Consider the following 15,489-nt stretch of genomic DNA (forward strand, 5'->3'; position numbering starts at 1 on the left):
CAGGAAAATAAAATATGCCTATTACCTTCTGGGGTTAAATAATGCATGTTCTCAGTAATTACAGCACTCTTATCTTGTGAATCCAAGAAGAAAAAAGTAGAAAAATCTTCAATGTCAGCAGTTACTGAAAATTTTAACATTAAATGTTAAATAATGAATTAATGAAACATTCACAATTCAGTAGTCATTTGTAGAAAAGTATATGGAAGGATTATTTTACCTGATGTAGATATTAAATTAAGGTACCGCCATTCAGTGTGCAAAATCAAAGGATTTATGCGGGGTACAGCATTATTCATAACCATAAGGAAGTCAACTGTATCTGTTTGATCATTTAATATGCCCTACAATAACAAATATTATTTAGGTAATACAGACAATTTATATGCATATGTTTTAAAATGATGCAGAGAATACATTTAAAGACTATTTAATCTACCATAAGTCAAAAAATAATATGCTATTAGAATTCTTATAATAAATTTTCCTATAAAACTGAATTTTCTTTCCTATTAGGCAATTTTAGATGTAATTATACACAGATAAAATTAACTATTACTCTAAAAATCACTATTAAATTATCAGAATGGAAATTTTTACACAACTAACTTTTGCTATTAAAAGATATTTTTAACATAAACATCATTTATAAGGCATTATTCATCATGTATTTTCTCATACATGCTTACCTACCGTAAGAACGTAATCCTGTAACTCTACAGTTGTATCCACCATTCTTTGAAGAATAGCCACTTCTAGTTCTGCAAAATCTTCATCTTGCAAGGGTTCACCATTGTAAAGAGATTGAGGCAAAGGACCCAGGCCCGTCATCTTATAAAAGTTTGCTCCTGCCTATTCAATTAAAAAATAATTTTAAAATACCAGAGTGTTAGACAGAATATGCCTGTCTGAAAAAGAAATACACAAAAAAGGGACACTGCCACATTTGTGTACGCCACAGAAAAAATGTTAATTTTGATAAGTTTATCTGTCCTTTCCAAACATTATTTAAAGGAAAATAATTTACCTACACAGAACACGTCAGGAAACTTTTTCTGTAAAGGGGAAGACCCATAGTTTAGGCTTTGTGAGCCATCTGGTCTCTTACACAACTACTCAATCACGATGACACACAACACATGAACAAATGAATGTGGCTATGCCTCCAAAAACCTGTATTGATAAAAATAGGCAGTGGAAGGGCTGGATTTGGCTCGTGGGCTGTAGCTTGCTTGCTCATGATAGAGAGTATGACATTACTTAAAAAATGCATTTACCTGCATAAGAGATTCATCTATCCCCTGTATTCAGTTTTTAGTAAACATTTATTGAATTCATGCATTTGGCTAGACCCTGTGAACACAGAGCTGAAAAATCTGCCCTCAAGGGTCTCACATACTTACAAGCAAAACAGAGGCATATACCAGGCTCTGTGGGAGTCCAGAAAAGAAGTGACTAAGCTTGAGTGTGGCGAAGAGGGGATCACAGAAGGCCTCTGTTAGGGAGAGACACTCAAAGTCTTATAGGGTGAGCAAAAATTTGCTAGGGAGATAAAAGCGCAGAAAGAAACCCTAAGTGCAAAGAGAGCACTGAGAAGAATAGAGGGGAAGAGAGAACATGGTATATTTAGGTGCTGGCAAGTAGTTTTCTGGGCTCACAGTGGGGAGGGGATATGGGGTCAGAGGGGTGAGTAGACAGCGCAAAGCATGAGGGTCCTCAACAGCTGGATTCTATCTTGTGAGAGATAAAACATCACTAAACAATTCATCCAGTAGTCAACACTACATATTATTAGAACCATTATTACAGCCAATATATTCACAATAACCCTGTGAAGCTAAGTACTACTTTACAGATGACGAAACATACAGAGATGAAGTCACTTCCAATGCCACATAACTACTGTATTTCAGAAACAGAATTTGTACTTATATTTGTCTGGCCAAGAGTCTTAACCACTGGACTATATTATCTCTGCACTTACTGGGCACTGTGTACTAGGCTTATGAATGCATATGAATGATATGCAAACGCTGTCCTAAGGAAACTTACAGTTTAATAGGGGGAAAGATGGATACATTAAAAACAAGTGTGAATAGATATCCAGGAATATCATGGAGGGCGTGGTCAACTCTATCTAGGAAGAGGGTTCATGACAAATAATACGATCAGATTTGCTTTTTAGAAAAAAAGAACACAGTGGCAACAACGAGAAGGAAGAGGGTGGGAGAGTGTGCACTGGGACAGTGGGCCAGGGGCTAATGCAAAAGCGCAGGAAAGAAAAAACAGGAGCCGAACAGAAATCAGTCATGATAAGCAAGAAGAGAATGGGGCAGTTTGTGAAACACTGAGCTGGCTGAACTGGCAGCACTCGATGGTCTATTATCTGGAAGTGTATGAGGGGAAAGAAGTCATAGCCAGAGTGCCCTGGGAGAATGATGGTGCCACCCTCTAGGATAGGGCATAAAGAAGAAAAAAGGTTTGGGGTTAAAGGGAAGATGACAGGCATGCTTTTAAATTCACTTAAGATGCTTATGGGCCACCCACCAGGCATCTGAATACACAGATTTGGACCTCAGGGTTAGGGTTAGAAGGATAGAGCTGCTATAAATACCGGCTATCTTCTGATTTACCTTGTCATTTCTCAATCAGGCAACCTTTCCATTACCACAAATAAGCCAGTAACACTGAATTTTATACTTTCAGCCCACACCTCTCTTCTGAGCTATGGACACATATATCCAATCACTTATTTCACATCTCTTCTGGAAATTTCACAGGCACCTCAAATTCAGTATGTGAAAAACTGAACTTCTGATCTTATTTCCCACCTGGTTTCTCTTCTACTCCTTTCTGTATTGGCGATGGCATCACAACTTTCTCAGTTAGTCGGCTGAACCTGGGGAGCCATCCTCGACAATTTCCCTCCTCCCCTCTCCCCTCTCCAATCCAGCAGCAGGTCCTAGATCGTACCTTCCAAATAGCACGACTGTGTCCATTCTTCTCTGCCTGTACTTCTTCCAAAAGCCTACTAGCCCATCTCTCAACTACACGCTTCCTGTCCGTCTCGCCACATACACTTTACTCTACGACAATCTAGTCTCAACAATGGAGAACGCTCTTTGAAAAAAAAAGCATGTCACTGTCACTTCACTGCTTAATATCTTTTCAGGTTTTTCACTGTTGCCAAGGTCTTCTACTGTTCTGAGTTCAAAGTAAACATTGTTAACAAGATCCTATGTAATTAGGCCCCTTGCGTACACCTCCAGCCTCATCTTACAAACTTTCTTCTACAACACAAACCCATCACATACTTGCTATATCTGATCAGCAGCAACACCAATTCTCTTGGTTCCTTCACAATTCAGGACCTCCTAACATCTCTCTGAAAGGTTGATCTCCCACTGTCCCACCGCTTTGTTTTCTTTCATACGATTATTCCTTCTATTTCTGGACTCAGCTTTCAGGTCACTGCTTCAGGAAGTATTCCTTATTCTCCAGCCTCCAACCCCCAAGAAAGCTCTTCTTTCATTCTACGTGTTGTGTATTTGGTGAGTCCCTTTCAATAAATACTCATGTCCATCAATTTGGGGAATTTCTTTTATCATTTCTCTAATGCTTTTCTTTTCTTTGTTTTATGTTTTATCGGAATCTTCTGGATTGAATCTCCAATTGTTTGACTTTTACCCTTATTTTTCATGTCTTTTTTGTTTGTTCTATTAGATTTTTATTTTATTTCTAATTTTCAAAAGATCTTTGTACTCTATTCTTTTATCTCTTGTCTCTAGAACATTGTAAGTACTCTAAATATTTGTTGAAAGTACAAGCAAACTTTGGATAACTTTCAGGAATATAAGTTTAGGGAATAAAGGCCTAAACATTTTATTTTCTTTGTGACGTAGGAGTCAGAATGATTTTCAATGAGTGAAAAGGAAGGTGGAAAGGAGGCTCATAGGACTGATGAATGTTTAGAATAACTTTTGGGAGGAACAGGGAAGGAAGAAAATCAAGCTCGACTAAAACACAGAGCCCAGTTTAAACTGGAGATTAAGCAGACTTGGGAAAAATGGAGAAGTTAAGTAACTGAAGACATCATAATTACAAGACAGTCTTAGGGGGAGAGAGGAGTGAAAAAGGAGCAAACAGAAGACTGCATTCACACACTAAAAAAAATGGAATTTAATATTTCTGAGGAGTGCATCAAATTCTTAATCCTCATAAAAATTCTTAATGTTTTCCACGATTTCAGGAGAAAATGACTGAAGTTATCTTAAAATGGTAACACCTTAGAATTTATTTTGCAGCTTAACTTGACAGAGAGTAAAAGTGGATTTCTGATTAAACATGGTAGAAGTCTACCATGCTTATCACTTCTCCACAAATTTCACCAAAATGAGAGTATAATAGTTAAAGTCATGACAACAGTGATGATGATAACAACAGTAATAAGATACGAGCCCACAAAGAAAAATGGGAGAAAAAGATAAAGAGCAGATGACCGAAGTAGAAACGGACATCACTGTCGAGAAGACAGAAAGGAAGGATCTCAGAATTCCTGAGGGGTGCCCTGAGAGCACCTCAGAAGGAGAGGATAAGGAGTAGAGTAGAAAACGTGGAAACTTGTTGAGAGTCTGTATACAGAGCAGGTGCGTATCAAGGCCCCTCTCTCAACCCTGAAAAGCCAACTGTTCTGCTTTCTTTTACTCTCTGTTGAGACTGAATCACACAGGCTCTAGATTTGGGGATTCCTGGTATAGTGGAAAACTGAAAAAGAGGATGAAAACCAGACAGGAGATTGGAGGTAAGTCCACATTCTTTCAGCTCAGTCTGTTACCATGTCCTATCTCTAGACATATCCTGTCCCCTCACTTCCCACATCTATACCCTTCCATATGTCACGTATGTTCCTTCTAAGAGGAAAATGAAGCATTCCCATTTGAAGAATGAGAAGGGTGGCCACAGAACGGCATTCTTGGGGTTGTGTCTGTGTGGGGAAAAGTGCTGGCTTATTAATGGCTATCTTTCTTTGTGTAAGGAAAATTCTAGGTAGGTAATATGACCAATCTCCTGCCTGTCTAGATACATTTGCAATAGGTGGAAAACAATGTGAATAAGTAAAAAAATGGAGTAACCCTTAAAGCTAAAAAATAAGTTCTTAAAAACAGAATCATAGTACTTGACTTACTAACAAAAAACACTTAGAAAGTCACACACTCACTCACTATTCATTTAACCAAAATGTACTAAATACAGACCTGACAATCAGCTGGTCTGCAACTGTACAGGCCTTACCAATTCTTACCGTATTGAAATACTTTTGCACCAGTTGGTAAATAACTGCTGTCTTGGGATGGCGATTTCCCACATGAGAACCACCACCTTGACCTCTTTCCCAGACATTACGTCAACGTGATCCAGCTATAAGGGGGTTAATATCTGCCTCAGCATGAGGGCTTCCAAGACTCTACTCCAGTTTGAGAATCTGCTCTGACTGATTCCTTCTGATTGTTTGCTCTTGAAGCCACAACAGTTTGAAAATATTTTGAGTAGTATCATTAAGTAATACTACTGGGACTGGAGGAAACCAAGTGAAGCTCAGGTGGTGGAAGAGACCTGAATCCTCAATTAGTATAACAGAATCTCAACAAATAACAAACACCTAAAAGTTAAGACATGTGCAAAGTCGAGGAATACAAAAGAATAAGTAGTCAAGATTCCTTTCCTTGAAGTACTTACAGTCCAGTTAGAAGTGACATTTACATCTAAATATAGTATGTATAAATAAGGCAGTTAACAGGAAACAGTCATACTGGGTTGTGAATACCAGTACTTGAGGATAACATAGTGTTACTCAGAAGGTATTTTTATGGCAACTGATAGTAAGTAGTACGTTCTGGTTATATAAAATTTTCTCTTTGACGCAACATTGTAAAATGATTATAAATCAATAAAAAATGTTAAAAAAATTTCTCAACTTAAATTCATTTGTATCATCATATGTTGCTGCTGCATTTACCTAGAATAGATACGAATAAATGAATCCATTTATTTCCACATACAACTTAGATTATGAACAATATTTTAAATTTTAAATAAATATATTAAAGTTAAATAAATTCTTTGAAAAATTCCTATCCAACTGTTCTTAGGAATGTACTTTATGTTTATTTCTACGTTAATTTATTTTGCCAGCTTCACTGAGATATAACTGACACAAAGCACTGTGTAAGTTTAAGGTGTTCAGCATCAGGATTTGACTGACATACATCATGAAATGATTATCACAATAAGTTAGTATCATCCTCTCATACAGATATAAAATTAAAGAAATAGAACAAAGTATTCCTTGTGATGGGAACTCTTAGAATTTACCCTCTTAACAACTTTCATATATAACATACAGCAGTGTTAATTATATTTATCATGTTGTACGTTACACTCTAGTACTTATTTTTCTTACAACTGGAAGTCTGTGCCTTTTGACTGCCTTCACACAACTATCCCTACCCCCAACCTCCACCTCTGGTATCCATAAATCTGATCTCTTTTTCTATGAGTTTGTTTCTCTCTTTTTGAAGTATAATTTACCCATGTAAGTTTCTGTTACACAACATAGTGACCTGATAGTTCTATACATTTCAAAATAAATCACCACGATAAGTCTTGTTACAATCTGTCATCATACTAAGATATTACCTCCCACATATCCTGGCTTTCTTTTCATTTCCGTTTGCATGGAATATCTATTTCATTCCCTCACTTTCAGTTTGCATGTGTTTTTAGATCTGAAGTCTCTTGTGGGCAGCATATATGTGGGTCATTTGGCCACTCTATGTCTTTTGATTGGAGCATTTAGTTTTGTTTTTAATTGAGGTATACTCAGTTTACAATGTTGTGTCAATTTCTGGTGTACAGCACAATGCTTCAGTCATACAAGAATATACATATATTCATTTTCATATTCTTTTTCACCATAAGCTACTACAACATATTGAATACATTTCCCTGTGCAGTCCATTTATAGTTAAAGGAATTACTGATAGGTATGTACTTTTTGCCACTTTGTTAATTGTTTTAAGATTGTTTTTGTAGTTTTCTATCCTGTACAGCCTGAGAAGTACCTTTTTTTGTACTTTTGAAGTCAATAATGGCAACTTAAATTCTGCATACAATTTGTGTTATTCAAAGGTATAGATTTCTGAGAGTCTAAGGGCTTTTTTCTGAGGGTCTAAAAGCTAAATCATGAGTTAATTATATTGAGATCATTTATTCATATTATAATAAAAGTTTCTTGATCACATTTTTAAACATTTTCATTCCTACTTACCTCTCTTTTACCATCATATTTAGAATAAGTTCCCAAAATATCCCAAATATTAGCATGAGGAAATGTACTTTGGAGAACACTCTTCACATTGTCCACAGTGAGTATATTTCGATTCTCTACTTTTTTGTACATCTGAGGAGATAAAGATACTATAATTAATTTTCATCTCATAGCAATTAGTTTTACTTCTTTTCCTTAGCATGCATATTTATAAAATAAAGAACATATTTTATACTTTGTAAATCTAATAAGCACATGAACACATACATATATGCAATTCCCCACAATATACAGATAAATAAACCATTTTTACAATAGAATCTATTATCTTCTGTTAAAAATGGTTTTGTGAATATTCTACAGCTTTCGAAAGGGATAATGTAACAAATTTGTATGTTATATTCTAATTTGATCAAACAGGACACTATGATTCTTAATAAAATAATGGTTACCTTTAAAAAGGTATGTATAAAATATTTAAATGACTTAATTCTGAAATGCTTTATTTTCATTTCTGATTGCTCTTCAGTAAATAGCTAGATTACTTCTGTACCTCCATTCTTTCCCCAATTTCAAACGTTCGAATCATGCTTGTAATGTAAGCTGTTACTCTTGTATTGTTTATTCTTGTTTCTCCTTCACTATAAATCCTCTACTATGACCCAGGCACTGTTTCAAATGGTGAAAACAGACTGCTCTGCCTCAAGAGAGAAGGCATCTCTGAGCAGATGACTTATCAAAACAGAAATAAGAATTCAGAGCTAACATAAAGACATTCTGGGGGAAGAACATACCAAACAGAGGGAACAACTAGTGAGTACAAACACCACTAGGCAGCATTTTGACATAGCAATTAAGAATGTTACTTTTAGTCCCAATTCACTATATTGTTATTGCCTTAGACAATCCTCATATTCTTCACAATAAGGAATCAGCACTCTTCTTTGATTTCCTTCTATCACTATAAACTTTGTAACCTATTCCATTAAAAGGTGTGCAGTAATTCACTGTACGCGTAACTCGGAGTTTACATATATATGTAGTTTCCAGTTTGTTCCCATTGTGGATGATTCCACTATTAACAGTTTCCTACAGCAAAGGTTTCTCTCAAGTGTTGTCTGTATGTGTGTGTATAGGACATACGCAAATTTAACTCTAAATTTTGAATTACTACAATTGTTTTGCAAAGTGGTTGTGCCAATTCATATTCTTACAGGCAGTGTAACAGCATTAATGAGTTCACATTGTTCTCCATCCTCATTCACAGATGATGTTGCCAGTTTTCTTAATTACTGCCAAATTGCAGGGTATAAGATCCAGCCCAGGGTAAGCTTTATTTGCATTTTTCTGCTTTCTGAGAAAATTATCTTGTTTACCATTAATTGTAATAAATACTTACCTACTTCAATACTTTCAATAAATTTAAATTTACCAGTAATGTAGACTCTTGTGTTTTAAAAATCTCTTATGTATTTCTTCTACTGTGTTGTTTGCATTTTTCTTTTTGATTTGTAGGAAATCTTTATATCATGGAATATATATACTAGTGATGATATACAGTATTTATCTTTCTCTGATACATTTCATTCAGCGTAATGCCCCCCAGGTTCATCTATGGTGTAGCAAATAGCAGGATTTCCTTCTTTTATAAGGCTGAGTAATACTCACTGCATTTCCTTTATCCATCCATTCTTAGGTTGTTTGAAAACCCTGGGCATCGGGAATAATGCTACAATGTATGTGTACAGGTTATCTCTTTGAGATATTGATTTTGTTTCTTTTGGATATACTCCCAGGAGTGGGACTGCTGGTTCGTATTTTTAATTTCTTGAGGAGCCCCCCACCTGTTTTCCATGGTGGCTATATCAGTTTACATTCCCACCAACAGTGTACAGAGTTCCTGTTTCTCCACATTCTTGCCAGCATTTGCTATCTCTTGTCTTTTTGATTAACAGCACCACTCACTGTGGTTGATTTGCATTTCCCTGATGACTAAATACACTGAGCAATTAACTGCATACCTGTTGGACACATGTATATCTTCTTCGGAAAAATGTCTATTCAGGTCCTTTGCTCATTTTTAAATTGGGTTTTTTTTTTTCCTACCAATGAATTACTTTTTTTAAATTGCAGTACAGTTGATTCACAATGCTGTGTTAGTTTCTTGTGTACAGCACACTGATTCTGTTGTACATATGTATTTTTTTCATATTCTTTTTCACTATAGGTTATCACAAGGTATTGAATATATTTTCCTGTGCTATATAGTAGGATATTGTTGCTTATCTATTTAATTAATTAATTATCTATTTTATATACAGCAGTTTGTATCTGCTAATCTCAAATTCTTAATTTATCCCTTCCCTACCTTTCCCCTTTGGCAACCATAAATTTATTTTTTATGTCTGTGAGTCTGTTTCTGTTTTGTAAAAGTTCATTTGTATCTTATTTTAGATTCTACAAATAAGTGATAGCATATGATATTTCATTCTTTTTTATGGCAGAATATTATTTCATTTTGTGTGTGTGTGTGTGTGTGTGTATGCCACATCTTTATTCAATCACCTGTTGATGGACATTTAGACTGCTTTCATTCTTAGCTATTGTAAATAGTGCTGCTATGAATATTGGAGTGCATGTATATTTTCAAATTAGAGTTTCCTATGGATATATGTCCAGGACTGAGACTGCTGGATTATATGGCAACTCCATTTTCAGTTTTTTAAGGAATCTTCATACTGTTTCCCATACTGGCTGCATCAAATTGTATTTCCATCAACAGTGTAGGAAGTTTCACTTTTTTCTACAGACTCTCCAGCACTTATCGTTTGTGGACTTTTAATGATGGTCATTACGACTGATATGAGGTGATGCCTCATTGTAGTTTTGATTTGCATTTCTCTGATAATTAGTGATATTGAATATCTTTTCATGTGCCTATCAGCCACCTGGAAGTTCTCTTTGGAAAAATGTCTATTTAGGTCTTCTGCCCGTTTTTTGATTGGGCTTTTTTTGTTGTTGTAATTATTGTGTTGTATGACCTGTCTGTATATTTTAAAAATTAAGCCCTTGTTAGTCGCATCATTTGCAAATGTTTCTCCACTTCATAGGTTGTTTTTTCGTTTTGTTTATGGTTTCCTTTGCTGTGCAAATGCTGAGAAATTTGATTAGGTCCCATTTTTTGTTTATTTTTGCTTTTATTTCTATTGCCTTGGGAGAATGACCAAGGAATACACTGTTAACGATTTATGTCACATGTTTTGCTTATGTTCTCTTCTAGGAGGTTTATGGTGTCATGTCTAAAGTCTTTAAGCCATTTTGAGTTTGTTTCTGCATATAGCGCAGGGGAGTGTTCTAACTTCACTGATTTATATGTGACTGTCCAGCTTTCCCAGCATCACTTGCCGAGGAGACTGTCTTTTCTCCATTGTATGTTCTCGCCTCTTTTGTTGAAGATTAATTGACTGCATGTGTGTGGGTTTATTTCTGAACCCTCTGTTTCCATTATCCATACATCTATTTTTGTGCCAATATCACACTGTTTTAATTACTGTAGCTTTGTAGTATTGTCTGAAGTCTGGGAGGGTTATGCCCTTAGCTTCATTCTTTTTCCTCGGTATTGCTTTGGCAATTCTGGGTCTTCTGTAATTCCATGTAAATTTTATGACTATTTGCTTGAAGAAGAATCATTCTCTGTTATAATAATAGTTGAAAAGCCAAAGAACAATAAATATAAAAATGAATAGAAGTTTTTGTAAGCTATAACCTGACTTTCTTAATAACAACAATATAGTTCTTTAATACATATACATTTCCATCACAGGCCATAAATAGTTTCAAAACCTCAATTATGAAATAATCCTCCTACCTCTTTTTTTTAAAAATTTTTTATTGATTTATAATCACTTTACAATGTTGTGTCAAATTCCAGTGTTCAGCACAATTTTTCAGTCATTCATGGACATATACACTCTCATTGTCACATTTTTTTCTCTGTGATTTATCATAACATTTTGTGTATATTTCCCTGTGCTATCCAGTATAATCTTGTTTATCTATTCTACAATTTTGAAATCCCAGTCTATCCCTTCCCACCCTCTACCCCCTGGTAACCACAAGTCTGTATTCTCTGTCCATGAGTCTATTTCTGTCCTGTATTTATGCTTTGTTTTTGTTTGTTTGTTTTTGTTTTTTAGATTCCACATATGAGCGATCTCATATGGTATTTTTCTTTCTCTTTCTGGCTTACTTCACTTAGAATGACATTCTCTAGGAGCATCCATGTTGCTGCAAATGGCATTATGTTGTCGGTTTTTATGGCTGAGTAGTATTCCATTGTATAAATATACCACATTTTCTTTATCCAGTCACCTGCTGATGGACATTTAGGCTGTTTCCATGTTTTGGCTATTGTAAATAGTGCTGCTATGAACATTGGGGTGCAGGTGTCATCCTGAAGTAGATTTCCTTCTGGATACAAGCCCAGGAGTGGGATTCCTACCTCTTGTTCTTACTTAATTAGATTACTAATTTCTGACATTTCTTATAGTCTCTTTGTCAGACTTAGTATCAGTCTTAACATTTCAATACCAACTTGCTGTCATGAAGTTTTCCTCCTCCTCTGAAATTCTCTAGGAAGTCGCGATATACCCTGTTATTTAGAATATTTAAATTTGAAATAATCTTTTCTATTTATGACCCAGTTCAAGAATTCTTCCCTAATTATTTTCTATTAATATGTTTCCTCTAAACTTATATATATACAATTTAAGTTTCTTTATTGGCTGGGTTAACCTAAATAAATTCATTTATTTTGGCAGAGCCTCGGTTGCCTTACTTATAAAATGTGGATAATACCATGTACTTCAGTTGGGAGTTGCAAGAATCAAATTCATCACGTGTACTAATCCCCATGATAGTTTTTATAAACTTTGAAATGTTAAAATAACAAATAATAGTAAGTACTGCAAAAACCACTATATATTCTAAAGAAATTATACATAGTGCATCAACTCACGTTTACTATGGAAATAAATGCTTGTGTTGTATCATACTCTTCTGCAATATACTGGAAAGCTCGCCAAAGAGCAACTCCAGCATCAGCTGTTCCATCAACTTCATCATCTGTATTAACAATGAACACAAAACCAATTCTGGGAAAGAAGATGAGTAAGAAATGTTACAACTACCTCTTGAACCATAATAAACTACAATTTTTAAACATTAAGCTAGAACATCCGGATGAAGGGAATATGTTAGTAGATGGGGGGAAGGGGAGTATCATTATTTGAAAGGGTTTGATTTGTAATGCCTGTTCACCAAAATCCTTATCTCTGTTGGATTCCTCGAAAATGTAGAACTTTCTCTGGTGGTGACATTATCAAATGACTTTTTTTCCCCCAGAAAATAAGAAGAGCGAAGTGTACTCTCAACTCAACCATGGGGAATGAAATGGATCCATCTTTAAGTACCCAAAGTGATACGATCATTCTCTCAGGAAGGTAACAGGGTAAACAAAATTATCAAGCAGCTCTGATAAACAGAATCTATCATAAGGGTGTACGATACTTCACAACACACAGGCATGTTGCGTCAAGCACTAGAGATAACCATTGCTCTGAATTCCACATTAACACTCTGTGTAACACAACCTGAACATCATTAGATTTCCTTAAGCTGACAATTTGTTATAAATTGACAATTACCTAAGAGGCACTTTATAAAAATAGAAATGTTCAGCAAGTTTTATAAACTCCAAGGTATATTCTTGAGCAGGATCAATAAACAGAACCTGAAAGAAAGTAGACAGTCTATAATCACTACTTTGTTTTAATGCTTAAGAATTTTCATGAAATTGAAATTTAATTTCTGTAGCTAATAGTATGAAATTCAAGGTACAATTATTTTCTAAAGAATATTCTAGCAATTCTAAAGAATTCTGAGGAACGTATATAAGAAAAGAATTTCACAGTTTAAGAAGAGTTTCTAAAACCTACACATCCAAATATAATAATAAATGAAATGTACTCAGATTACTCATCCTCTTTTTGAAGCATAGCACAAAGTAAATAATTTTTTACAAGAAATGAAATACCTTATTCTAAATGTTCATAGATTTTTGTCATAAATTTTTTTTAATAGGAAACAGAAATTGAATTTTGACCAAAAAACCCAACATTAACATCTGCTCATTCTAGGTTGCTGCAGGAAATAAGATACTCACTTCCTGTGTGAAAAATATATAAAGCCCTAGGTGTTTTCTCCATATTTCAAAGTTCTATGATGTTATTTAACATTGTAATAACGAACATTTCTATGCATAAATGATAAAATTTACTTACATATTTATTTAGGTTTTTCCCCTGAAATGTACTGATCTTTATTAGCCCTTCATAATATGGAAGGAAGAAAAGTTTGATCATACATTCCTTTTAGAAAATGTAACAGCAACCCTTCAACTTAATATTGATATTAAGAAAAGCACGCGAGGGCTGGCTCAGTTTCCTGGTGGGGTGGGCTCAGCCTGCCTCACCTCCCTTCACAGGAGCCTAGAGCAGAGAGGCCGGGCGCCCTTCCGCACAGGGGAGGCGATTAAGACAGGAGCCTCGCCTGCATTGTCCTTGCCTCACATTTGGCCACAGTAACCTGGCAGGGGAGCTGATGGAAAGAAAAAAAAACAAAAAACAAACAAAAAAACACATGAGGGTTAAATAATAAGAGGAAGGTTCCATGACACTGCCAGCTCCTGATACCTAGTCAGCCATGTCACTGCAAGCTTGTTGCATCAGGCAAGTATTTCCTTCCTTATTCCTCAGACGCCTATTTACCGAGAGCAGGTAGTACAAAAGGAATGCTGGTATCTTTATAAAAGATGCATGCAAAATGTCAAAACATGAAACTCACCAAATTATGAAAATTACGCCTTATGGAAGGTACACTTCCAGGGAATACCGGCTTCAAAACTTCCCGACAACTTGCAGGCCACGAAACGTACAAATCATCACTTTCTAAGTCATTAATCCACTACAAAAGAATCAAGAAATCTGTGAAAGCTATATTAAAATAATATTTGAATCATTTTCAAAGCCAGATTTTACTCTTTCAAATAGCAAGTGAGATATACACAGGATTTTCTATATTTCTGATTAAGCACAAAAAGCTAGTTGAATATTCTTTAAGGATCACATCATGTGCAACAATTTTATTTTCCCACAGCCTTTTACATTAAGCCTTCCCTCCAAAACAATTGACTTCGCTTACTCACACGTTTGTTCCTCATATTAAAAAATAAAAATGTACTAAAAGTACTCTCAATAGACCATTTAAGAGAGATAAGCAATTATCGTAATTATCAGCAGTACAGGAGGCAATGAGGTCATCCACGTTCCCTCTAAAATTTAAAGACTTGGACAAAAGGAACATAAAACGACTTATGAAAGTTAAATTATAAAACCTACACTTTGGACATTCAGTTCTAATCAAGATGTAATAGCTTATATAAGACTAACACTCCCTCTTGAAACAATGATAAAAGGTAGAGAAAACACATAAACCATTGTTTAGAGGCATGGAGTTAGGGTCAATCAACAATTGATAATTGAGAAGTTACAATCCTTGAAAGCAGGAGGCATAAGAGGAAAGCTCCATATTCACAACTTTGTCCCTGTGGGCATTTTCCAAATTGCAGCCTAGAGGAACAGAATTCAAACAAGAGGGTGATGTCATACTGGGCTGTCCCATTATGGGAAAGACATACATATTGGGAAAGACAGAAGTCAGTTAAGGCTACCAAACTGGTGGGATTTGAGGTGGGCGGAAATTCAGAAAAGAGGTAACTGCAGAGAAGAAACCAAAAAATCTCCATAGAAATTCCTCTCATTTGCTGACTACTAATCTGCAATACTCCCCCTGCCTCAAAAAAAAAAAAAAAAAGCCAGGAAAAACAGAAACTGGGAGGTTGAAGCTGCAGACTAACGTGGTACTGATAAGACAGAGGCTGGAGTTCAAGGTGGAGGCACTTTGCTAACCACTGTACTTTCATTTCAGACCCTAGGAGTAAGACACAAAATAGAAGAGCTCTCACGAAGCCTAAAACCAAGCCTCACCAGAATCTAGTCGGCATCTGGTATCTGGGCTGCCAGAACAGACCTTACAACTCTTTG

At 35.5% G+C, this 15,489-nt stretch overlaps 1 protein-coding gene and 1 non-coding gene across 3 annotated transcripts in view; one reads left to right on the forward strand and one right to left on the reverse strand.

The window, feature by feature from the left end:
* UGGT2 (UDP-glucose glycoprotein glucosyltransferase 2) overlaps positions 1-15,489 on the reverse strand; it is a 137,045-nt gene that overhangs the window by 64,931 nt on the left and 56,625 nt on the right. For both annotated transcript variants that reach the window (XM_072976460.1, XM_015245024.3), the window contains exons 13-19: positions 14,231-14,350; positions 13,033-13,118; positions 12,345-12,480; positions 7,328-7,459; positions 694-852; positions 221-344; positions 26-124 (exon numbers count right to left, since the gene is read on the reverse strand). In XM_072976460.1, coding sequence (XP_072832561.1) covers positions 26-124; positions 221-344; positions 694-852; positions 7,328-7,459; positions 12,345-12,480; positions 13,033-13,118; positions 14,231-14,350 — 856 coding nt within the window. The remainder of the gene's footprint in view (positions 1-25; positions 125-220; positions 345-693; positions 853-7,327; positions 7,460-12,344; positions 12,481-13,032; positions 13,119-14,230; positions 14,351-15,489) is intronic.
* LOC116283243 (small Cajal body-specific RNA 21) lies at positions 13,820-13,960 on the forward strand. The gene has a single exon (XR_004192804.1).

This window comes from Vicugna pacos, chromosome 14 (genome assembly GCF_048564905.1).
Source record: "Vicugna pacos chromosome 14, VicPac4, whole genome shotgun sequence".
NCBI lineage: Eukaryota > Metazoa > Chordata > Mammalia > Artiodactyla > Camelidae > Vicugna > Vicugna pacos.